Source organism: Euleptes europaea, chromosome 12 (assembly GCF_029931775.1).
Source record: "Euleptes europaea isolate rEulEur1 chromosome 12, rEulEur1.hap1, whole genome shotgun sequence".
Classification (NCBI taxonomy): domain Eukaryota; kingdom Metazoa; phylum Chordata; class Lepidosauria; order Squamata; family Sphaerodactylidae; genus Euleptes; species Euleptes europaea.
Window position 1 is genome coordinate 58968618 of NC_079323.1, and position 26240 is coordinate 58994857.

The 26240-nt window shown below is 44.7% G+C and overlaps 1 protein-coding gene across 1 annotated transcript; it reads right to left on the reverse strand.

Moving 5' to 3' along the window:
- Window positions 1-3253: 3253 nt before the first annotated feature.
- Window positions 3254-15439, reverse strand: DONSON (DNA replication fork stabilization factor DONSON). Its single transcript, XM_056858219.1, has 10 exons — window positions 15119-15439; window positions 12819-12896; window positions 11836-12036; window positions 9260-9438; window positions 8082-8260; window positions 7863-7986; window positions 7062-7169; window positions 5584-5782; window positions 3987-4199; window positions 3254-3406 (listed from the first exon to the last, which is right to left on the reverse strand). The coding sequence occupies exons 1-10, from the start codon at window positions 15437-15439 to the stop codon at window positions 3269-3271; spliced, it is 1740 nt and encodes a 579-aa protein (XP_056714197.1). The 3' UTR covers window positions 3254-3268.
- Between the last annotated feature and the right edge of the window lie 10801 nt (window positions 15440-26240).

The window sequence follows — 26240 nt, forward strand, 5'->3', positions numbered from 1 at the left end:
AGTGTTGGCTACAGTATAAGGAGAAAAATGTCAAGATGCAATGTAATGAAAATCCAGAATATAAAAAGCAGTTATTCAGTACCAGCAGTGGACATATTGTATCTACCTGCAGCTAGTAGCATTCCCCAAGGGGAGAGAAAATTGTGATAGGAGTGTCTGGCTGGCTGGACAGGAGAGGGAGAAGGGATAGGTGTGGGCTGAATGAGAGTGTGGGAGCATGGGATGTTGGGAGGGGTGGAAGGGATTGAAAGGAACTACCTTAGTGGCCAAATGAGGTTGACAGATGGCAAGAAGCAGGGTTGCAATACCAGGGACAGTCCTGGGATAAAACAACCTAAGGAGCCTCCATGTCCCCAACATTTTTTAACCCTTTTCTGGCAGGACCAGGGTTTTTTCCCCCTCTTGAATTACTTTGTTGGAAAACCTAATGGGACAGGAGATAAAACTTGATTGCTTTATCTAGCAGGCATGCAGTATTGTGGATGTTTAAGTAGGGTAGAATGTTGCCTTTTAACCCACAAGTGCTGGTCATTAAGTTGGGTTGGGTGTGAGGAGATCCATGGAGTCACAAAGCAATTCCTTGAAGGGTGTGTGTGACAGCTTCTCACAGGTACTGGCTATATCATATGGGATTTTATGGTACTTATTCACGTCATGATTTGATCAAAGATGGCATCTGTCTTCATAAGTCCCCTGAAGGGTAACTAGGACTTTCTGAAAAATAGTAGTCTCTCCATTTGGTTGCACCATTATTTCAAACGTTCTGTAGTGAAATAGTAAAAGTAGCCACATTGCTACTAGTATTAGTTTCAAAGGTAAATAGGAATACTGATTTTCAAACTTTCACTTAAGCTATCCAGGGATGTATTTTTATAGAAATGTTTTCCATCCTTATACATTGAAGAATGTTCCCATAGAAAAGGTTTGGTAACGCAAATATGTTTGCTCTACAGAAAAGCCGTCTCACACAGGATACATCACTATGAATGTAGTGATATTTTGAGAAGTGAAAAAGCTCAACAGCTTTCACAGTCACCTTTGAAAAATATTAGTATAAAGCACCACCCCAGCTAGACTATTTATATAACTGAAAATGAAATGTACCAGAGTGGTATAATTCTGCTTTGTGAATAAATAGGTGATATAGTATCATTTGTGTTGAAAAGAATGAAGCATTTAGCATGTTGATAATCTGACCCTGTAAATGTAAAGCAACTAGTTAATATTTGAGGAGTATGATGTAGCAGTAGGGCACGGCCGTTTACAGGCCTTATTTTGGCCTTTGAGGGAGGATTCACTAGGGCCAGGGCCTGAATAGGGTTTCCAGCTCCAGGCTAGGAAATTCTTGGAGCTTTTGTGAACTCTGAGGAGAGCAGTGTTTGGGGAGGGAAGAAGTCTCAGCTGGGTATAATGCCATAGTCCACTTTACAGAGCGACAAATTTCCCTTGCGTGGGGTTCAGTTGTAATTCTGGGAGATCGCCATGCCCCACCTGGAGGTTGGCAACCCTAGGCCTGGCACTCTGGATGACCTGATACCTCTGACTTCCATGACTCAACTAGGCCTGGCTGCTTGCTACTGTTCAACAGCAGCCACCCTATGAAAACCGCTTCAGAGCAGGGTCTGGGAAACCCAGGCTCAAACCCCCATTTTGCAGTGGAAGCCCACTGAGTGATTATGGATCAGTCACATATATTGTATTAATAAAAAGGAGAGACCAATATGAGCTGCTTTTGGTCCCCACTGTGGAGAAAGATTTGTTTTCCAAGGCAGAGACTGGTGGGGATGGAAAACTTAAGACAGGCAGATAAAGGTTGCCAGTTCCAGATTGGGGAAATTCATGGGGATTTGAGGGGTAGAACCTGGGAAGAGTGGGCTTTGAGGAGGGGAGGAGCCTCAAAAGGGTATAATGCCATACTCCACCCTACAAAGCACACATTTCCTCCAGGGGACCTGGCATTGCCAACCTCCAACAATTGACCTCCAGATGACAGGGATCAGTTCCCTTGGAGAAAATGGCTGCTTTTGAGGGTGGAGTGTATGGCATTATACCCTGATGTCACTTCCCTCCCCAAGCGTCACCCTCCTAAGGCTCCACCATGAAATCTCCAGGAATTTCCCAACCTGGAGCTGGCAAGCTTAAGGGGAACTGATCTCTGTAGTTAGATCCATTATGATTCCAGGAGAGCTGGGGTGGGGGGAGAAAGTGGCAAGCATGGAGAGTGAAAGAAAAGGGGTGACAGAAGGGAGAAAAAGACAGAAGGGGAAAGAAGCAAAGGTGGGGGGAACGGGTTGCTAATTCCACAAGTTTCCTGCAGGTCCCCACTTGTGAACTCATAAAACTAATTCCCTTCATCATGAATAGCCTTTCCATTAGTATGTTCAAGGTGGTTAAACATCAAACAATCCTCACCCTAGTTGTACTAAATCAATAGAAATGAGAACTGACTCTTCCTTTTTGTGAAGTTGCCACAACTGGCTTGCAAATTGTCCCTATCGATGCCAACAAATAGTAAAGGCAAGAAATACGCAGCCCCTCCCTTTGCTATGGACAGTCAGTCTTACCAGGCATATCTCCCTGTCATTTGGGGCGATTGTGCTGCTTATTAAGGAAATATTGAATATGAATCTGTAGCTCAGTCAAAAAAACAAAACAAAACCCAAGCTTTAACAGCCAGAAAGCATCTGCTGTAATTCGTCTTCAAATAAGCATGCAATGCTGTAGGTTCTAGAGCAGTTCTGATACTTGCACAAACAGGTCATCTTTGCATTTTGCACTCAGTGCTTTTAACCTTTCCCCATGCTTTTCCCCTATGAAAAAACAGGTACCCATATCTTTTCCTTCAACAAGGTAAAAGCAACTTTGAAGGGTAACAGGGAGGAGGCACAAGGAAAGGGTTAGAAAAAGTAGTTTCCCCTGGCACTGGCAGCCTCAGCAGCTACAATCCATGTAAAAGTCCTATGAAATTATAAGCCTTTTTTCTTTTTGTTTAGCCAGTAATTTTAGGAACTGGTCAGTCATGCAAAATAAAACAAGGAAAATGCACAAGGTTCTTCATTACAAAGTTTAATTTAAAAGAGATACAAATGCAGCTGTTTGATTTCAAGAGGCAGTGGTTGTGTTAAACTACACAGAACAGCTGAGCTTGATCAAGTCGTCATGAAAGTTAACCCACAGTGTAGAATTAGCCTACATTTTATAAACAAAATGTTCCTCCTTGGATGCTGTTTTAGATGGGAAACGTATTGTGTTGAGTGACATTGTTTACTTAGGATTTCCAGGTATAGATATAATTATTCATTTCTAAGAGCCGTATACAAGACTTCCCTAATGTTGGAGAGAGTGCCAGTTGATTCAAAGTGCTGGGATGCAGTCCAGTCCTACTAAGGTCTTTGCTCAGAGATTCCTGTGAAAATTCATATTCATAAGACACAGAATACCTTAATTTGCATTGCTAGTATAGTAATTTACTGGATGACAAACAATTTCATCAGGGTTATTGGATTCTTGGGGCAAAATTAGATGTGATGGTGTCCTCATGGCTGCCGCCGCCATTGTAAAGTCATTTAAAAACGATGCAAAGGCCCAGTCCTGATCAGGCTTGCAGCACAGTGAACTGTGCCCCCACCCCTGGCAGCTGTTTTGGCACATGAAAAGGCTCTGGGGGAACGTGAATGCCGCTCTGTGGGCCTGGTCACGATCTGACCCTTGCAGCATTTTTAAATGATTTTAAAATGGTGGCAGTGTCCTCGTAGCAGCCACGAGGGCACGGTCACGTCCAGATTGACTCTTACAGTGCATTCCTAAGGAGCTACTCCAGTCTAGGCCCAATGAAATGAATGGGCTTAGACTGGAGTATCTCTCTTTAGGAATGCACTGTTAGTCTACAAGTATTGAACCACTCCCCAATAGCTGAAGATTTACTAGTATTCTCCCTCCCCATACCCGAGATTTCAAGTCGGATTGATACCATAGAATCTACTTACTTTCATTATGCTCTTCTCATTGCTGGTGCCTGTATTGAACACTGCTGTTGGCTCATGTGTGTAACACACAGCAGAAAAAGCTCCCTTCTGAGCAATTTTGAACAGCATTGACAAAGAATGCAAAGAATGAGGCAAGATGGGGCCTACGATCTCCAAGCAAAATATATCTTTGTACTGCGAATGAACTTGTGTTTTCACATTTATGCTTCGAGCCTGCAAACAAAATGTTGAATATGGTGTAGAAGCTCAGAGATTTTAAAATCAGCCATCAGTCTTTGAAGAGTCAAAGGAGAGATGCAATGTGGGCAATTTCTACCTACAGAAAAACGTAAACTGGTATAGTATGGGAAAAGGAGGAAGAAAATGAACACCTGAAGCCCTAAGTACATTTCCTAGGTAGGAAAAGAAACAACCTACGAACCTGAAGGAAGGAGTATGCTGTAGCTGCAGGCCAGAGCTTTGATGCCCATTACAGAATGGAAAGCGGATGTATGGGCAAATCTATGCAAGAAAGGCTAAAGCATGATTCTATAAGGAACTGTCATAGTTACACAAGTAGACAGTTGTGGGAAATAAAATTTCTAAGCATACCCCATTCCAAATGTTAGTTTTTAAAATACCCAGTTAATTCCCGATAAGTAGAACTAAAACAACAAATTATAGGGATTGGTCAGCCCCCAGAAATGAATTAACTGAAACCAAATTAAAGCCAGGGTCAATAGAGAGGATTCCCCCCCCCCCTCAGGTCTGGGACTCGTGTAATAGAATACTGAGCATAAGGCAAAGATGGGGGTAGCTGTTTATACTGTATTTAGTTGAACGGAAGGTGACCTTGAATGTTAGATTCCCCCAATGTTACACCGTGTATGTGTGCTATCAAGCCACAGCTGACTTAAGGCATCCTGGTAGGGTTTTCAAGGCCAGAGAAGTTCAGAGGTGGTTTGCCATTGCTTGGCTCTGCATGGACTGAGAGAGTTCTAAGAAAACTCTGGCGGGCCCAAGGTCACCCAGCAGGCTTCATGTGAAGGAGTGGGGAATCAAACCTGGTTCTCCAGATTGGAGTCCGCTGCTCTTAACCACTACACTGGCTCTCATGTTACATACCTCCCCCAACTTTTTTACTGAACATAACTAACTTGTATGCAAGTGTAAGAAGACCATCTTTTTATGCATATATGGGGGTGGGAGGGGAACCTAATCTTGCATTGGACTAAATACAGTTGTTTTGTCTCGTATAAACATACTACCGTTATAGATAGGAGGTAAATGTGAGTCTTCAGATCACTAGCTTACTGCAGCATAGTAAAATCAAGAAGAGTCGCTTCTGCCAAAAGGTGGCTCCACTTAGTGGAGTGGAGCGGTAGGATACAGTCCATAGTAAATTAGATCAAATAGGAATGTAAACTTTAATGAGTATTATTAGATTCCAGTAGATAAACATTAATGAGTTGGATTCTATGAAAATGGAGCTTTTTTCCAACCAAAGAGGAATGTTCCACTGGAGGATCTAATACAATTTCTTTTCTCCCTGAAAGCTGACAGGATCAGGTATATGCAATGTTAAAAAAATATATATCACATGACTCTGCTTATTTACCTTGAGTGTCTGCATTGTTGCTCCTCTAAAAGCAATTGGAGACAGCAGCGTAGGAGGAATTCCAGCCTGAGGGCCTGCAGAAGCCACTAAACTTTTACAGTTCATCAAGAAGTTAAGTAAAGTGAAAGTGTTTGTTCCTTGCACTAGAACAACAGATTCAGGTTTGTGATCAAGGTGTACCCCTCTTCTTTCTTTACAGCTACAAAGATGTCAAGGAAATATTAATGGAAACGAAGTAGATATAACACCATCAAAACTCTACAAGGCAATCTCGAAATTTAATTTCATGTGCTATTACAGAGCAAAGGCCTGCTTAATATATCCCTGTGTTGAAAAGGCAAGCAAAATTCTTTAGTTTTAACCAAAACAAATCTGAAGATACAAATATAACTAAGGTTGTTGACTGTTAAGTACGAAACATGACATAGATATTATATGGCAGATGAATTATTTTTTGAAGCAAAGCTCTGAATAGGCATGTCACAAACTTTTATCCTGACAGCATTTCTCAACTGGTTGTCAGGATGCTGCCAGTAAATGTTACAGGCTAAATCTAAATGTCTTTTCCACCAGTACAAAGTGAGATGGCAATATCTGCTGATTTTTCCTCTCACTGCAGACCCAACCCCCTTTGCCCTCATTCTATTCCTGAGGGTCCCTGGTCCTATACGTACAGCGTTTTGAGGAACTCAGTAAGCTAGTGTAAGAGCCTCCACTAGCAGAAGTGCTTTCCTTCCGTAAAAATGTCCCCTGGCTACCTCAAGTGCACCACAACAAAGACTGTGATGGAAGTCCACACTGGCAAAGAACCTGCTTTTTCTACCAGGAAAGAATGAAGTACAAACTTTTCATATGATGCGGCATCTTGTGCATATTCTGGAGGCACAAAGCCAGGGGTACAAGAGAGAGTGTGTGCAATACACACATACTAATGCTGCCGAAAATTTGCAGAGATCCAACTAACACACATAATTTTCCCTTGCACTGCCATGCGGTAGGGGGCAGAATATGTACTTGCTGACCACATCAAGGGTTCTCTTGCCCACTGACCCTGGAAAGACCCCTCTCTTGTTGACAATGGCTGGGCAGTTTGCACATATGTGTATGAGCAAACACAAGAAGAAATCAAGCAGCAAGTAGAGGGAGAAAAGGAAGATAGGAAAATGGGATGTTGTGAATGGAGAAGGGAAGGAAGTGGAGGAAGGGATGGCTCAATTAATTCAGGACCAGGAAACAGAAGGAGCAAACTACATTTCTGCCCGCCCTCCTTGGCCCTGTAATTTTTTGAAGGTGCATATTCATTTCCTAATGAATTTAATAAATGATCATGGTACATGCAGTGCAGAATTACCACCAAGTTATAGTCCATAATATGAATTTGTCACTAACTTCTCATGCAATTAATTTTGGTTAAATGAACCACATCAGTAGCTATAAATTCCTGTTTAAAGGAAATGTCTTGCCTCAAAGAAGGATACAGTTTGATATTAATTGCGTCTGGTTGTTTAATTTTGTCTTGAACACCCATCTCTTCCAACCATGAAAATCCCTCTTCGTCATCGTCGCCACTACTTATCACTTGTTCCCTAAGCAATGAAAAACCACTGTAAGAATCAAACCAAAAAAGTGTTTTCCTAACAGACATTTCTGGAGAAATAAAATAACTACCTCAGGAAGAAAATTAAATGAATGGAAGAAAAAGAGGCCAAGAATATTTGCCTTATTCCCTGAGGTGGCACCAGAATTCCCTACCCATCAAATAGTTTACATTTCTGGAAATTTAAAGGTGCGTTTTGATGCCATTTCCACCTTTTGATACTCTAGTTATGCAAGTAAGCATGTTGTTAAGAGGATTTTATTAAGAGTTGAATGAGAAACTCAGATTTTAGTACTAGAATACAAAAAGAAAGGGTTGGATTCTATGAACTGTGAGCACAAGGTTGCTCACAGATTTTCTCCACCTGCCCTTTCCTCCAGTAGCCCCCTTGAGCTCTGAAAAGTTGATACGAGTCATGCAAACACAGTGAACCAAAAGTGATGGGGGAGCTGATGTTAAGAAGCGGAAACTGGGTGACATCACACCTCTATGCTCTTCTGGCTGCACCAGATGGGGGGGCAATGCCACCCCATTTTTCTTCACAAGATCCTGGATGCATTGCCTGCAGGGGCCTTGAAACGATGACCACCAGATCTTCAGAGGCTACTGGGGGAAAAGATCTACTTGTATTTCACCGGATCCAACACCTTGATAGCCAATTTTAGATTATTTTATTACTTACTCATCATTCTCCGCATCCTTGCCTATTGTCTCAGAATCACTAGTAAGTCCTGATTCTAAGTGGGATGCTGAAGAATTACATTTTCTTTTTTTAGTTTCTTGGAAAGGTAAATCAAATTCAATACCTGCAAAGGGAAGAACAAACGCTCAGTATATGTGTTCGCTACATGCTAGAGGGCTTAGTAAATCATGGAGACTTTATAAGATAGGTTTCTCATACCATCGTTTTTCATGGCTTCTCTTAAACCTCTGGTTGTGGGAGAAATTAATGCAGTGATCTTATCATTTCCACCAAGCCCTGCTGCACGGAACAGCACAGTAAACTGGTAAGTGCAAACGTAGAAATAGGGACATAGTCTGGCTCTCAGCAGATTATAAAGTGAGGTAAAACTGAGAGACCTGCAGGTTAAGGAACATCATACAGAACTGGTCAGCTTCATTTGGAAGCAACAAAACCCGGGTTATCTAATAGTTAAAACAAAACATACTGACACAAAGGCCGTAGCTGGTCATTACTTATACATCATCCAGTAAATGCTTGTGGCAATTTCAAAATCACAATTCATAAACCAGTCGCAACAGATAAATAGAAAAGCATTGAACTTTCTCTAGCTACAGATATTGCACTTTCAGAAGAAAATGTACTGTCCTATATAAATTACGTTTATCTTGAAGACCCAGGAACTCTGTCAACATACACCAGGTAAACTTGGAAAAAAAAGGAATGGCTCCGTGCTGTATAGTAGGTAAGGCAAACCAGAAAGAGCACGCAAGAACAATATGATATAAATATATTAAAGTGAAGTGAAAAGGTGAAATAAGCAAAAATACAAACAAAATGCACAAATATATACAACAAAAAATTCCCAGCCTAGACATTTCAAACAATCGTCAGAAACTGATATAACAAGTTCAAAGGTAAGTATTCAGATCACAGATCTCGAAAATGCTTGTTCTATATAATCTTGTATATCATATTGTTCTTGCGTGCTGTTTCTGGTTTGCCCTAACATACACCTGGTAGCACAGTGGTTGTACGGAAAGATGCAAAGCAATACAAAAAACTACCAGGAAGTAGTTAAATGGTATAGCATGGGCAACAGAGTTTGAACAGGAAAGCCACAGATTCCAATTTTTGCCTTAGCAATGAACTTGCCTGGGAGCTATAAGCAAGCCGCTATTTTCCTCAGCCCCATAACACCAATCTGCCTTACAGAAATGTTTTTATATGTTACATAAGTACATAAGAAATGTTACATAAGTACAACATACTACCAAAACTAGAGTAAGAGGGGAGCTTAACCTTTTCCACAACCTGCCATTATTATGCCCAAAAGTGCTCCTCTCCCAAGGCATGTTTCCTTTGCTGCTTGAATGTGCATTTTCATTTCAACTTACCATTCACTCATAAGAACTTGCTGCAGTGCTTCATCATGGGACCAAGGACTATATTTTCCTGCAACTTTTCTGTCTGCCCCAATACGAGGAAACAGCTGTAACCAAGGCAGGAATGGATGAAGCCAATATACAAGGCTTTGCTGAAAAGCACATCGTAGTTCTGTGGAGAGTTTTGGTTCCTAAGATTGCAACGTGTTAAGTTATACGCAGAAAGAGATTTACAAGAAGTTCAAAAACATTTACAGCAAATAATCACAATCAGAAGCAGGTATTATCTTAAAGGGAAGATGGGAACTATTTAATATGTGAATGTGTGCCTATCCTGTGACATTTCTTACACAGAATATGGAATACAATTTCAATCTTCAATGCCAAGCCTTTTTCATAGTCCAAAAGGTCTGTTGAATGATAAATCATATCTTATTGCACTCTTTGTAAGATTAAATGCTGATTTCTATACCATCTGGATGTCATTACAAGTCCAGCATCAATGGAAAGTGTCTATCAATCATTATCACATACCCATATCTACTATTTGTACACCCTATTCAGCTTTTCAGAGGTCAAAGGCCATCTACAGCGTGATTTTATCCATCGCTTAATATAAACTGTATCTTTAACTGGAGGTCTTGTATTTGGCTCCATTTTAAAAAATCAGTATACCATGCACATTTATGATAAGGCTCTGAACAATAGCCTATAGCCCTTTAAAGCTTATACATAACTCAAAAGTTGTAAGGAAACTTCTAAGACCAGCCCCCTTGGAGTTGAAAAAAACAAAGCAAGTTTTTCTATGCTATAATTCCTGTATACCCAGAACTCCATTGTTATAAAAGAATAAGATTGTTACACTTAGACTTAGCCATACCTCAAAAAGTAGCATAATGCCAATTTTTAAAACTTTGTTTTTGAACTGAAATAACACATTAGTCACAAAAACAATGAGCTACCATTTGTGTTTCACAGACTATTTCTTAAGGCAATGTTACAAAGAAAAAAAAGAGGGAGGGAAAAGATTTCACTAGCTTGTGACAGCAATATGTTATGTCTTAAGAAGCAGATTCAGGATCCTTTTTGTAAACTGATTATGTTTGCTATTATAGAAAAATGCAGAATACCTTGGTTAACATTCAGGGAGGCCCAGATCTCCAGGAAAATGTACTTACCTGGGAAACGAAGCAATAAACTCCTCAGATTTTAGGCTGAGATAAGTTTCTATATGGAGGATGCAGATGACCACTTGACCACTTGCCAGGAAGGGGCAAGACTGTTGGCTATTTGGATATCCTGAGTTGGGCTATAAAGATTTTGGGACATGCACCTTGATTAGACTGGCAAAAAGGTGGAGAGAGCTACACTCATAATAGGTTAAAATGAAACCCTCTCAGCTGGGACAGAGGTTGGAAGCTCTGGGTACCCTGTTACGAGGTGTAAAAGCCAAGGGCTAAGGAACAAGGGGAGCAAGTAGAGTGAAGTGTGTCTTGATGAGCCTCTACTTTGAAAATTCTAAGGAAGAGAATGCCAAGGTAACATCAGTAACTGTACAACATAGGCAGAGTTATGTTTTACTTCTTTTCTTAGTTGTGTAGCACCCCATAATGTTTTGATCTAGTTTTCAATTCCTTTGTGTTCCAGTTAATTGAGATTGTACTTTGGTAAATAAATATCTTTTCCCTTTAAAGATCTCAGGCTGTGGTCAAAGATCTCATTCAAGGCACCTGCACAGAATAGAAACTCTCCACTGGGATACAGACATTTAGCAGCCAAGGAGAAGCATGCCCATAAGCCCTATCTGTTCCTCAAGCCACAAGTAGAAAAAGGAAGGGCATAGCTTGAGTGGTTGTGGCCACCAAAGTAAGGAGAGTGAGTAGAAATAAGCTGGGGAAATAAGCAGGCCTCTCTCTCTCTCACACGTTTCCCTCTGCCTCTCTAGCAAAGACAGTGGGAAGAAAGGAAGAAGGGATCACTTTACAATGTTGTACCTAGCATAAACCATTTTGTGCTGCACCAAAATATACTGGGTCAAAGGAACAATGGCTGCTCTTCCACTGGAAAAAACACCATCAGTTATTCAAATCTGTGCCTGACACTAAGCAAGATTCACAAACTGCTCAGAAGGCAGAAAAGAGAAGTAAAGAAAAAGCACGGTCAGCATGGTCCTTATGTTAGCAAAGGTGTTGATTAGAGGATACACCAGGTGTAGAAGCCAGGATGAGACCTGGTATTCTATTTTTATTCAGTTATCATGATCAATCACTGATGGTAATGTTGCAAAACAGAGTTTTAGATCGCCCATTCCATATTGACTATTTTTCTTAGGTACTTATCCTTAGCATGATAGTCTGATATTTGGAAGGAATCCATGGTAGGGCCAAGTTCTTTCTGTAAGTATTATCTTGCTCAATAAATAACTCTAAACACAGAGAGGCAAAGAACCAGGAAATGTGTCTGGCTGTTCTTATTTACAACAAAAAAATGGATTTATGACACAAATTGCACAACTACCCTTTGTTTCTTTCCATCTCAAGTTAGATGTGATCTCAGTCTTTACAATCCACAGTAAAAGAATAAGTTACCTGAATACTTTGGGGTAAATGTACTGATGTTGCTCTACAATGCTGGACAAATCCTTGAGATTCTTCTTGTGCTTTTAAATGATCTGCCCATGCAAATGAATGGGAAGATTTGAAGAGCAGACGAGTTTTAATGCTCCAGTCTGCAGGAAATTCATAACTTGGCGAAGAAACTCCAGTAGGGGAAGTGGTCTGATGTGGGTCCTTGCAAAACACAAATATTTAAAGTCACAACAAAGCAGCTGCTTTATTAATGCCATCAGTTAAATATTTAGAACTTATCAGCATGAAACACAGGGTAGACATATATCCACAGCAATGATCATCTGCATTAGCTTTTAATCAGTTTGAAATCTGGAAAGAGGAAGACTTGTTTCACAGGACTAGCTTGCTAAAACAGCAGGGAGAAGGAAGGCTGCTGCTTAAAGAAAAAGTAGGAGACCTTATTCAGTACTGGACAGGTCGAGCATCCACTATTAAAAGAAAAAATGGACCATAAAAAAAGAAAAGAAAATATTATTGAAATAGCACAGCATTACTGTGGCAAAACACATATTTTTTTAAAAAACAGGTTTGTATCAATGTTCTTAGGGATAAATTATTCACTGTATTTATTCTCCTTCCTTTTACTGCTACCCAATGAGCATGATCCCCTTAACCCTGTCTCTTATTTAGTTCCCAGCAAGTCTCTGCCAATGCTCCAGAAAGTCACAAGTATCAACAGTTTACCCAGCAGAATCCCCAGAAAAGTTACACATTGGGCAAATTCTGATCTCATGCTTTGACACAGAGTACTAGATCCAGTTGGAACCATATATGCATTCTTAGACATGCAGAGCTGTCCCATGAATGCAGCTCTCTGCTAGTAACATGCCTTGCATATGAGAAGATGACTCCTGCACATACAGCAGAATGTGGCTAAGATAAACTTCATGAGATTAAACTTCAAATATCCACAGACATCTAGCAGTTGCAGTGATTCTTACACCGATTAAAGCTGGAGCTGATGTTTCATAAAACTCTTCTTTCCCAATGGGCTTGTCTTCCTGAAGACCACTGAAGAACTAGGGAAAAAAAACATAAAGTGCACCTGTCATTATATGAGCATGCCTGTCCTTATTCTGCTACAGTCACTGGGACTACTTAACACAGTTGAGCATTTGATTATTTACTAGACCTGTATCTGTTGAAATGGTTTAATTAATTAAAAGAGGTCCAATCCAGCTAAAGTTGAGCACCTAGAAAAGTTTTCTGTGAAGGAAAAAACTCAATAGGCGATATAGAATGAATACACTAAATAACTCAATAACGATTTGAATTCAATATACATTATAGCAGATTTCCTTTTTGCATCTGTAAGGTGAAGCTGCACAAATGCTTTATGCTACTGGCAAAAATGTTTTCCATTTTTTATAATTACCAAATGACTGTTAGAAGTCCTTTTTCTCCAAGTCTCAACTTTAGTACTGAGATAAAACTCAAATGCCAGGTTTATAGATGGTGGCTTAAATTGTTACCATGCCTCCCCTCCCTTTTGATATAACTCAAGGCGTTTTCAATTATGGTTAAGTGATACCAACAAATGCCCCTCTCGTAGGGGAAAAATGGCAGGACGAAAACTGCACCGGGGGGGGGGGGGGCGCTTATTTCTGAGTTTTGAGAAATTGTTATGGGGAAAATGTGCATCTACAGAGCAGCAAATCCAAGGCGAAACCCCCTGTGTGTTTTTGCCTGTATAGTTTTCTGGATTCTGAAGTGTAAGGATGTGCCACTGCCAACCAAGATCAGGTTAATTCGTGCCATCGTATTCCCTAATACTATGTATGGGTGTGAAAGCTGGACATTGAAGAAAGCTGATAGGAAGAAAGTAGATTCCTTTGAAATGTGGTGTTGGAGGAGAGGGTTACGGATACCCTGGACTGCCAAAAAAACCCATTCAGTGGGTTTTAGATCAAATCAAGCCTGAAGTGACCCTAGAAGCTAAAATGACTAAACAGAGGCTGTCGTATTTTGGTCATGTCATGAGAAGACAAGAGTCACTGGAAAAGACAGTCATGCTAGGAAAAGTGGAAGGCAGCAGAAAAAGAGAGACCGAACAAGAGAAGGATGGACTCAATAAAGAAAGCCACGGCCTGTACTGTGAAAATCATTTTTTAACGGGACCATTTAAAGGATACTCTTTGATCTAATCCCTTATCTATACTTTGTATTAATTTTTATATTAGGTATTGATTTAATAATGTTGGCTACGACAAGAACAGGTTAATTAAAATAATATTGGGATTAGTTCCGTCAGCAAAAGTGTATACAATTTAATTTTAGATGGAAGAGGGAGAGGGGGAAGTCACTTGATTGTTAAAGTAGAGATATTACTTGTTTTTCTTTTTATTATTACTATTATATTGTTTCTGTTGATATAGTAAATGAAGAAAAATAAAAAAAAATATGAGTTGGACCCAAGAGCACTGCCACGCGGCATGCCTATTGAGACAGGGTCGAAATCATGTCATTCCATACTGAAAAACGTGCCTGTCCCAGAGGCAGAGGCTCCTGGCAAATATAATTTTTGTCATAATATTGTCGAAGGCTTTCACGGTCAGAGTTCATCGGTTCTTGTAGGTTATCCGGGTTGTGTGACTGTGGTCTTGGTATTTTCTTTCCTGACGTTTCGCCAGCAGCTGTGGCAGGCATCTTCAGAGGAGTAACACTGAAGGACAGCGTCTCTCAGTGTCAAGTGTGTAGGAAGAGTAATATATAGTCAGAAAGGGGTTGGGTTTGAGCTGAATCATTGTCCTGCAAAAAGTATCCAAGGTAATGTGCTAATCACTGTCCTGTAAGTATCAAGATAATGTGCTAAGGAGGGTGTGGTATGTTAAACGGGACAATGATTAGCACATTACCTTGGATACTTTTTGCAGGACAATGATTCAGCTCAAACCCAACCCCTCTCAGACTCTTCCTGCACACTTGACACTGAGAGACGCCGTCCTTCAGTGTGACTCCTCTGAAGATGCCTGCCTCAGCTGCTGGCGAAACGTCAGGGAAGAAAATACCAAGACCACGCTCACACAGCCCGGATAACCTACAAGAAGCAATAATTTTTGTCGTCTTAAATAATAATAATAATAAAGGAAGCCACGGCCCTCCGTTTGCAAGACCTGAGCAAGGCTGTCAAAAAGAGAGGACACTTTGGGGGCCTTTCATTCATAGGGCCGCCATGAGTCGGACTCACACACACCGTTTTCTGGAGCCCCCCCCCCCCCCCGTCACGGAGAGGCCGCCTTACCTCTTCCCCGGAGCCGTCGGCCGCGGGCCCCTTCTCCGCTCCTCCCAGCGCCGGAGAGAGGCGCGGGCCGGGCCCTGGCGGGGGAGGCGGGCGGGCGGTGGGGTCCCCCAGGCCGCAGAAGGGGTTGCGCCGCCCGCGGGCGCCGGGGAAGGGCCGGGGGCGGAGAGCGGCGTCGGCGCCTGGCGGGCGGCCGGGAGCGGGCGGCGCGGCCTGGCCGGAGGGGGAGGCCGGCTCGCCCCTCCGGAGCCTTTTCCGCCTCAGGCGCAACGTCTGGGGGGGCTTCTTGAAGCCGGGCGAGTAGCCGGGGACCACGGAGCCCATGATGGTGGCGATGGCGGCGGCGGCGGCGCGGGAGAGCAGCGCAAGGAGAGAGGCCTCTCGGCAGCCGGAGCCTCGGGAACGAATTTGGCGCGCAGAGGCGAAGGCGCCTCCCTCCTCTTTCCCTCAGGCGGGCGGGCCCCACGACCAATCAACGACAACGACCAGGCGGGCGCGGGAGAAGCGCGAGGAGGAGAGGCCGACGGGGATTGGCTGAACGAATTTGGCGCGTAGAGGCGAAGGCTCCTCCCTCCCTCCCTCAGGCGGGCGGGCCCAACGACCACGCCCACCCAACGACCAGGCGGGCGCGGGAGAAGCGCGAGGACAGGCCGGCGGGGGTTGGCTGGCCAGCCAATCCCCGCCGGCCTCTCCTCCTCGCGCTTCTCCCGCGCCCGCCTGGTCGTTGGGTGGGCGTGTGTGTGTGTGTGTGTGTGTGTGTGTGTGTACAGGGTGCTTTCACACAGCCCAAATAACGCACTTTCAATGCATTTTGAAGGTGGTTCACAGTGGGTAGCCGTGATGGTCTGCCTGCAGTAGTAGAAAAGGGCCAGAGTCCAGTAGCAACTCAAAGACTAACAAAAATATTTCCTGGCAGGCAGGGTGTGAGCTTTCGTGAGCCTCAGCTCACTTCTTCAGATACAGCTAGATGGATTAAAGACAGATGGATTCACATTCTTTTTCTCTTTTTTTGAATTTTTTTAAAATTATTTTCTTCATTTAATATATCAACATATAAATCAACCTGTTACTACAAATGGATAAAGGTAAGAAAAATCTATTAATAATAGTAATTTAAACTTAAAATGACTTCCCCCTCACTCTCTTCTATCTAAAAATAAATGATATATACTTTTGCTAACAATTAATCCCCATATTGTTTAATTAATGTATACGTATTTTATCTTGGTTCTAATTTGTTAATTTAGTACCTTAATATAACCATAGTACACACCTTAACGTGGTGAGGGGGTTTGTGTGTGTCAGGGAAGCTGAGAGCAATACCGTAAGGGGTCTAGACTCTATCAAGAGACTAAACTCCTAGCAGAGTCACTCAAGACGGAATGGTCACAGCTGAGGCACCAGACGAAGATGCATCCACCCCCTTAAGGGATCAATGGCCACATCCGCAGAGAACAGGCAGTTCCAATGGGGATGGGGGCAGAGGAATCCCTGAAGGTTAGCTACTGGGTAGCAGCAGTAGTGGAAGGTGACACTGGCGGAAGATCTTTCATAGACAACGGCAGTGCCACTATGGCTAACCCTGGTTAGTACTGCGCAGAAGAAGGCACTAGTAAACCACTTCTGACCAACCTTTACCTTGAAAACCCTATGATGAGACAATCCAAAATGAAAAAAGATATAGTGCTGGAAGATGGGACCCCCAGGTCGGATGGCACTCAATCTGCTACTGGGGTAGAGCAGAGGACAAGTACGAGTAGTGCTGTTCTTAATGATGCGATTGGACTAAAGCCGAAAGGACGTTCAGTGGTTGACATGAATAGATGCAAAAGGAAAGTCCGAAGCTGTTCGACGCATATAATAGGAACATGGAATGTGAGGAGCATGAATCAGGGTAAGCTTGATATTGTTAAACAAGAAATGGAACGTATGGACATTTCAGTCCTGGGAGTAAGTGAATTAAAGTGGACTGGATTAGGACATTTTCAATCAGAAAATTACAAAGTGTTTTATTCAGGGAATGACAAAAAGAGAAGAAACGGAGTTGCTTTAATAGTGAGGCACGATGTAGCAAAGGCAGTCAGGAGCTATAATGCAAAGTCTGACCGAATAATATCAATCAGACTTCAGGGAAAGCCTATCAACATAAGTATCATTCAAGTTTATGCCCCAACTACAGATGCTGATGAGGAAGAAATTGAAAGTTTTTATGCCAGTGTTCAGGAAGAAATTGATCAGACTCCTAAACAAGATATGCTGATAATCATAGGTGATTGGAACGCAAAAGTAGGAAACAAAGCAGAATCAAATGTTGGCAGATTTGGGCTAGGAGCACGGAATGAAGCAGGAGAACACCTCGTAGAATTCTGTGAAGAGAACAATCTGTTCATTGCAAACACATGTTTCAGGCAACCAAATAGACGATTGTATACATGGACATCACCAGATGACCAGTATAGAAATCAAATAGATTATATAATTGGAAGCAGAAGATGGAGAAACTCTATTTCCTCGGCCAAAACAAGACCAGGAGCCGACTGCGGTACAGATCATGAATTGTTAATATCGAAAATCCAGAAAAAGAGGCTCTTTGTCAGGCTGCTATCTCGGTTTCGTTATTGCCTCTGTCTCTGTGCTGTATTGTCTGCTCCCCAAGGTCACATACCTAGGCCTGGGAATTCAGCTCCTGGGAAACTGTATTCATGCGTGTAATCTCCCGCCTTTCCCGCCTTATAATATCTCCCAGCTAGTGAGCCTTTCATAGCTGTCATTTTATTCGTTTGCGCTGTATGCCTATTTGATCAGTAAAAGCCATCTGTTTGGACTCTATATGACTTTGTGGTGATTTCTGGTTCTGTGGGCCAAGGGCTGACATTATGACAGCTATCTCTCCCCTTCATCTTCACCGTTCTCCTAGCCAGGCTGGAGCCCAGGGGGGTTCGCCTGCCACTTGGATGGGAGCTGTGCAGCTCTCCAGGTGATCTACTACCCTGGAGTCCTTCACAGAGGACCCTACTCTGTTACAAGACCTAATCGCTGAACTTTTCCGGACGACCCAAGAGGTTTGCCGCTTGAGGGGACTGGTACAGACGCAGTGGCAATCTCTTACAGGACGTCTCTGGATGTTAACATCGGAGGATACTGATGCTCGTTTAGATCTTCAGGACTTGGATCAATTACTGGACGATGCCCGATTGGCGACTGAGGATTTACAAATATTAACTGGACTTTTGAATAATCTTATTTCTCGACAAACTCTTTCTACCATGGCGGGAGCCCCGCCGGAGGGTTTTTCCCTGATCCCGGATGCGGCCAGCTGCCAGGCTGAGGCCAAGCGAGTCGCTATTAGCACTGCTCTTCTCCTTGTGGAATGTACAAAGGACACCCCGGTAGCCACCTTGGCTCAAGTTTTGACCCCGACGTTTGGAGCCGAGGCGTCCGCACTGGCGGTTCGAGTGCAACCTCTGCTGGGCGGGGAACCTGATCCCATACTCTTGCTCCTCGAGACAGAACTTTTACCGCGCATTACGGCAGAGGCTGCCTTAAGACTTGAGAACGCCAAAGTTCTTGCGGATCAGCAAGCTGCCGAAGCGGCTAGGGTCGCAAGAGAGAGAGAGGCGGCGGAAGCAGCCAGGGCGGCTGCAGCAAGGATTAGGAATCAGGCGAACGTGGACACGCGCCCCAAGGACTATGTACTGGGACTATCAGGTCTAACTTTTTCCCCGGCGTTTGTTCCGTCGCGTGCGACCCAACGCGCACGTCGTTTGACTGACCGACGTCGAGACTCAGATGAGTCTGAAGACGAGGATTTATATGGGGATAGCTCTCAATGGGCCACGAGCTTCCGAACCAGTAAGCCTCATCTTACTGGTGGCCCAAGTGAGGAGGTTCATCTTTTACGAGCCCAGAATCGGGAGCTCTCCGACCGTGTTGATCAACTCCAGGAAGTAATGGAACTTATGCTTCAAGAAAACCGGCAATTGCAACAAACCCTGATAGCTCAGACACAGCCCGTTCCGATACCGGGTCAAGGGATACCCGCACAACCACCCGCTAATGTGCCTGCTCCACCCTTACCTCCTGGAGCTCCTGTTGCTCCTCCGCCCGGACCACCCGTGCAACCACCTCCTAATGTGCCTGCTCCGCCCGTGCCTCCTGGAGCTCCTGTTGCTCCTCCGCCCGGACCACCCGTGCAACCGGGTCAACCCGCGCCCGGCCCTTGGAAGCAGCTCAAATTGAGGACTACGTATGACGGATCTCTTGAGACTTTGCCTTGTTTCTTGCATCAAGTGGACAGTTATATGCGAGAACAAGGTCAATTTTTCCCAACGGAAGATAGCCGGGTGCGGTACGTAGCTTCCCTCCTGACAGGCAAAGCGGCTGACTGGATGGTTCTCCAGTTTGACACCCGCTCTCGTGCGATTCGTTCCCTTAACAACTTCATGACTGCCCTGAGAAGGAGGTTTGAGGACCCCTTCCTGGGGGAAAGAGCCAAAACGGAACTCTTACAATTAAAACAAGGCTCTGCTACAGTTCGGGAATTTGCCGATGAATTTCAGCGACTGGCAAGTAAAATTGTAGGTTGGCCCGAGACCACCCTAATCCATCATTTCAGGGAAGCCTTGCATCCTGACATTCTGAACTGGTCTTACATGCGGGGCGATCCCGATACCCTTGAAGGCTGGATCTTATTAGCCGAGGAAGTGGAAAGCCGCCGCCGCTTTATTTCTCTCGTCCGTCAAAAGCACAAGGAGAAGGGCACCCAAAAGCCTCAACCCAAGGCACCACTGCTAGTCCCACGAAATCCCCCACGTCCGCTCCAGGAACGTGAAGCCCGATTTCAGAGGGGTGCCTGTCTTACATGCGGAGAAATGGGCCACTTTGCAGCCGTTTGCCCACGCCGCCAGGAATTATTTCGTCCCAGCACGACAACCCGCGCCCGAGGTCGTCCACCACGCAGAGGCACCGCGGCCACCCGCAGCGCAGCTCCGGGAAGGTCCACACCCTCTGCACTCCATGCCGGGGACCCAACCTCCCTACCCGCTTCCAACGACCCCGCCGGGTCTCGGATTACAAGTGCCCCATTGGGGGACAGCTCTCCCTCTTCGGATGAGGACAACCCTTGGATTTCTCCAGCCTTAAACCTGGAATCTCCCCTCGACTTGTCAAAAAACGGCTCCGGTCTGTGGTGAATGGAGCATCTCCACAGACCTCTCAGGATCTTCCTAGCAAACCGAATGCTCCTACCAAAATCAAAGAAGTGGACTCCACCGTCTACGTGGATGCAGTTTTACAACAACTTAACGGAGGTCCACAAATCCCCGTCAAAGCACTAATTGACTCCGGTTGCTGTCGCACTCTCCTAAGCGAAGCCACGTTTGCTGCACTCAGAGCCGACTCCGAAGCTTTACCCGCCCCCGTCCAATTTGCTCAAATGGACGGGAGCCATTTCAAGGGGGGTCCAGTTGATCACCGCACCGTAGGGGTGGCAATGGGAATTGGTTCCCACTGGGAACAAATAGACTTCACTATAGCCCCTATCCGATTTGAAGTGGTCTTGGGAATTAACTGGATTAAAGGACATAGTCCCAGTATTGATTGGGAAACAAACACTATCTCTTTCGCTAGTCCCACCTGCGACCAGCATCGGCAAAACTTTGCTCTGCCATTTCCGCCCGTTCCAGCATTAACCTCTACTGCCCCAGTACCACCGACTCTACCCGCTGTATACCGGGACTTTGAAGATGTCTTCGACCTTAAGGAATGTGATGCCTTACCCCCCCACCGGGCCTCAGACTGTGCGATTGAAGTAGTAAAGGACTGCACATTAACCAAAAGTAAGATTTACCCTATGAGCGCTTCCGAGCGCACTGTCCTCCGGGACTTTTTGGACAAAAACCTCGCCAGAGGGTTCATTCGCCCTTCGAATGCCCCAAACTCGGCCCCCGCGTTTTTCGTCCGGAAAAAAGAGGGCGACCTTCGCCTGTGCATTGACTTCAGAAAGCTCAATGCGGTTACCCAAACCATCGCCTACCCTATCCCATTAATATCGGATATTTTGGGACAATTACAGGAAGGTCGTGTGTTCTCTAAATTAGACTTGGTGGAAGCCTACTACCGAGTCCGTATCCGCGAAGGAGATGAACACCTCACTGCCTTCTCTAGCTGTTTCGGAATGTATGAATTCCTTGTGATGCCATTCGGATTAAAAGGGGCCCCGGGGGTCTTCATGCAACTCATCAATGAAATCCTACATGACCTTCTATATCGTGGGGTGGTAGTCTACTTAGATGACATTCTCATTTATTCGAAAACAATGGACGAGCATGTGACTCTGGTCAGGGAAGTTCTACAACGCCTGCGTAACCATCAACTGTTCGCTAAACTAGCTAAGTGTGAATTTCACCAAAGCAAACTCACGTTTTTGGGATACATCATCTCCCACCAAGGTCTCCGCATGGACCCCGCCAAAGTCCAAGCCGTCCTCGATTGGACTCCCCCCGCCAACCGTAAGCAAGTACAGCAATTTCTGGGATTTGCAAACTTCTATCGGGGATTCATCCCTAACTTCGCCCAAGTGGCTCTACCCATTACGGACCTGCTGAAAACTAAGGGAAAAGTAAGCTCGGCTGCCTTGCCCTCCGCAAAAATCCTATGGACTGAGCAATGCCAAGCCGCCTTTCTGGCCCTCAAACGCCTCTTCACTTCGGAGCCGGTGCTACGGCACCCAGACCCAAATCAAATGTTCATTGTGCAAGTCGATGCTTCCGATGTAGCCATGGGAGGGGCTCTCCTCCAGCAAGGACCGGACGGTCTTCTTCACCCTTGCGCTTACTTTTCAAAAAAATTTGCGCACGCTCAATTAAACTGGCCCATCTGGGAGAAAGAGGCCTCTGCAGTTCATCATGCACTGACTTTGTGGCGGCAATTCTTAGAAGGGTCTAAAGTACCCTTTGAAGTTTGGACCGATCACAAAAATCTAGCTGCCCTCACGGGGTCCCATAAGCTATCGGCGAAACAACAACGGTGGGCGGAATTCTTTGCTCAGTTCCGTTTCACTCTGAAGCACGTCCCTGGGAAGCAGAACGTTCTCGCGGATGCCCTCTCCCGTTTACCACAATATCCGGTGAAACTCGAAAGACCCACCAACTCTCTGTTCACCCCTATGCAACGTGGGGCCCTACCTATGCTGGCTGTGCAGACCCGATCCCAGCATCAGTGCACCTTCCCTGACTCGCAAGCTCCGCCAGTCCAACCGGCTGCCCAGCCGCCACCGCAACAGACTAGAGTTACCGCCCCTCCTGCCCCTCCGACCGCTCAGCCGCCTGCAGTCTGCGCGCCGCCGCACGTAAGCACTAGCCCTATAACTGTTTCTCAGACCTCCATGACCGATAAGGGGGCTCCCTCCAAAATCCCCATTTCCGAATCCTTTTTAACTGTCCTTCGGGACCAGTGCCTTTTAGAACGTTCCGCTCATACCCTACCTCCTGGTGTTTTGGAACAAGGGGGGTCCTGGTACAAAGACTCAAAATTGTATGTACCCAAAACTCTCCGGAAGGACGTTTTACATTTAGCTCATGGAGCCAAAACAGCTGGGCACTTTGGGTTTCTGAAGACCCTTCACTTATTGCGCAGACAGTTCTGGTGGGGGGGAATGCGTTCCGACATTGACTCCTTCATCCGCAGCTGTCCCGTTTGTGCCGCTGCGAAACGATCGCAGGGCAAACCCCCTGGACTGCTACAACCTCTTGAAACACCCAACAGACCTTGGGAAGTGATTGCTATGGACTTCATGACTGATCTCCCTCTCAGTGGGGGTAAAACTGTGTTGTGGGTTGTTACTGATTTGTTTTCTAAGCAAATACATTTGATTCCATGCGCAGGGATCCCCTCTGCTCAGAAACTGGCCCGCCTCTTCGTGACGCATATCTTTCGTTTACATTCGTTTCCGCGTAAAATAATTTGTGACCGCGGAAGTGGTTTCGTTTCTAAGTTTTGGAAAGCTTTCCTCAAGTTGGTGGGGGTGGAACAGGGATTGTCTAGTGCATACCATCCTCAAACTGATGGTCAAACTGAACGTGTCAATGCTGTACTTGAATGTTATTTGCGTTGTTATGTTAACTACCACCAGGATAACTGGGTGGAACTGTTGCCTTTAGCAGAATATGCCTACAATAATGCCATGCATCAATCCACAGGTTTTAGCCCGTTTTTTGCTGTGTATGGACAAGATTTCAGTCCCATCGCTCCTCCAGATGATGTAGAGGGGGAGGGGAACCCTGACATTGCCTCCTGGGCACACGCCCTCCGTACCACTTGGCCCTGGCTCGTTAGCAATCTCGACCGGGCCAAACGTAAATACAAAGCGCAAGCTGACAAACATCGCTCCCCCGGGGGTGATCTGCAAGTAGGCGCTTTGGTTTACCTTTCCACCAAAAATCTCCGTTCAACCCAACCGTGCCATAAGCTCAGCGCCAAATTCATTGGCCCTTTCCCCATTACTCGGGTCATAAACCCTGTCACAGTGGAACTGGCTCTCCCCAAATCCTTGAGGCGTGTGCATCCTGTTTTCCACATAAGCCTCCTCAAACCCCATGTTGCTTCTCCACGGTGGCATCCGGACCCGCCGCCTGCGCAACCCATCATGGTGGGGGGGGAAGAACACTTCGAAGTCTCCAAGATTCTTGACTCCCGTATTCACCATGGCAATCTGCAATATCTAATTCGTTGGAAACATTTCCCCCCTGCCTATGACGAATGGGTGCGCGCACGGGATGTCTCCGCCCCCGACCTCGTCGACGCCTTTCACATTGCTTACCCGGACAGGCCAGCCCCCTTGCGGACTGGGAGGGGGCCTTGAGGGGAGCAGAATGTCAGGCTGCTATCTCGGTTTCGTTATTGCCTCTGTCTCTGTGCTGTATTGTCTGCTCCCCAAGGTCACATACCTAGGCCTGGGAATTCAGCTCCTGGGAAACTGTATTCATGCGTGTAATCTCCCGCCTTTCCCGCCTTATAATATCTCCCAGCTAGTGAGCCTTTCATAGCTGTCATTTTATTCGTTTGCGCTGTATGCCTATTTGATCAGTAAAAGCCATCTGTTTGGACTCTATATGACTTTGTGGTGATTTCTGGTTCTGTGGGCCAAGGGCTGACACTCTTCCCCTGAGCCACAGCCCCTCCTCATGAGGCTGCCTTATCCTGAACCAGCCCATTGGTGCATCAGTACTTAGAGTTCCTTTACTCCCATTGTCATCCAATGGTCCAACTGCTTCCCTAGCTGGTTTCCTACTCCTAATATACTTAAAGAATTTCTTATTGTTTGTTTTGATGTGTTTAGCAATATGCCCCTCAAAATCTTTTTTTGCATCTCTAATTATCTGCTTGTTTGGGCAAGCAGATAATTATCGCCTCGTTTGGGCAAACCTTCCAGTCTCTGAAGGAAGACTTTTTTTCTCTAATTGCTTCCTTCACCTTACCCATTAGCCATGGTGGTGACCTTTTGGACTTATTACTACCTTTCCTGACCTGCGGTATACAAGCTAGCTGAGCCTCTAGTAATGTGGACTTGAGTAACCCCCAAGCCTTTTCAAGAGATTTAACCCTCCTAACTGTTCCTTTCAACTTCCTCTTTACCAGTTTTCTCATTTTAGAGAAGTTCCCTCTTTTAAAGGCAAAGGTAATTGTGTGAGATCTCCCAGTCACTTTCCCACTTGCATATAAATTAAATTTGATGCCATTGTGATCACTATTGCCAACTGGCTCAACTACATCCACATCCCGCACTAAATCACTGGCAGCACCACAGAGTATTAAATCCAGGATCGCCTCCCCTCTGGTTGGGTCTATGACCAACTGTTCGAGGGCACAGTCATTTAGGATGTCTAAAAATTTTATCTCTTTGGCTTGACTGGAGCATACATTTATCCAATCAATATGAGGGAAGTTGAAGTCTCCCATTATTACTACTTCATTACCTTTACATGCTTCCCTAATTTCAGTTTTAGAAGTTTTAGATTAAGAAAACTGAGTTTTTTCGCCCAATTATTACATAATTTGAAAACTGGCTCTGGCTACAAAATTTAAAGACGGTGTAACAGCTGCAATGGGCGTTCAGTAAATAAAAGTAGTGCAAAATACAGTGGGATGTGTAAAAAACCTTTGAGAACACTATTTTAGAAATAATGCTTTTATTAGTTCTTTCTCAGCCACAATGCATCCAGAGCAGCACGGAATGGGCATTTTATGTGCATTTATTTGGCAGAAAAAATAGGATATGTCAGAGGCACAGAAGAACAATATCCTAGAAATAAGAGTATGGGACAGTAAATTTCATCTACCCCTTCCCAACCAAAATTTATTTTCAACCAAAAATACATTACAGTGTCAGGTTTTAAGGCAGCAAAACCAACCAACCAGATACATGTATCATATACCGCACACCTAGGTATTAGTGATGCGCCAAGCTACAAAAGCCCCACAGAATAAATCTATGTTCTACTATCCATCCAGTGGAGTCCACTAGTCTGTGGAATGGACACTTCTGTATGATCCATGCCAGGGCCACCATCTTTTTTGAGCCTGCGGGTACATTTGGAATTCTAACACAGCATGATGGGCACAGCAACAAAATGGCTGCCTCAAATTGCTTCTGCAAGAGGAAGAGCCAGCCACAAAATGTTTGCCACATCTTAACTTCAGTAACACAGGGTAGATCTTTGTGCTGTGGTGGAAGCTGCCGCCGAATCTGCACGACCAATTAAATTTCCAATAATCAATCAGAAGCCTTGCTTGGCAAAGCCCTACCTGGCCACACCCACTTCTTAAAAAAAAAAAACTTGGCAGGTGCCAGAAAAGGTGTAGGCAGGCTGCATGGCATCTATGGGCACCACATTGGGGACCCCTGATCTATGCCCGCCAAATTCACAAAACATTTACCCTCTTAAATACTTTCTGTCAAATACACCTTTATTGTTCATTTCCGTCTGTGTCTTTGTCAAATACCTATGAAAAAACTATACTTACATCACAAATAGTTACAGCCTTGGTCTAGCAGATTCCCAAATAAAGAATCTTTAGGGAGCACATAGCTTACACACTGCCAATCCTTTAATCAAAGCTTGTGTCC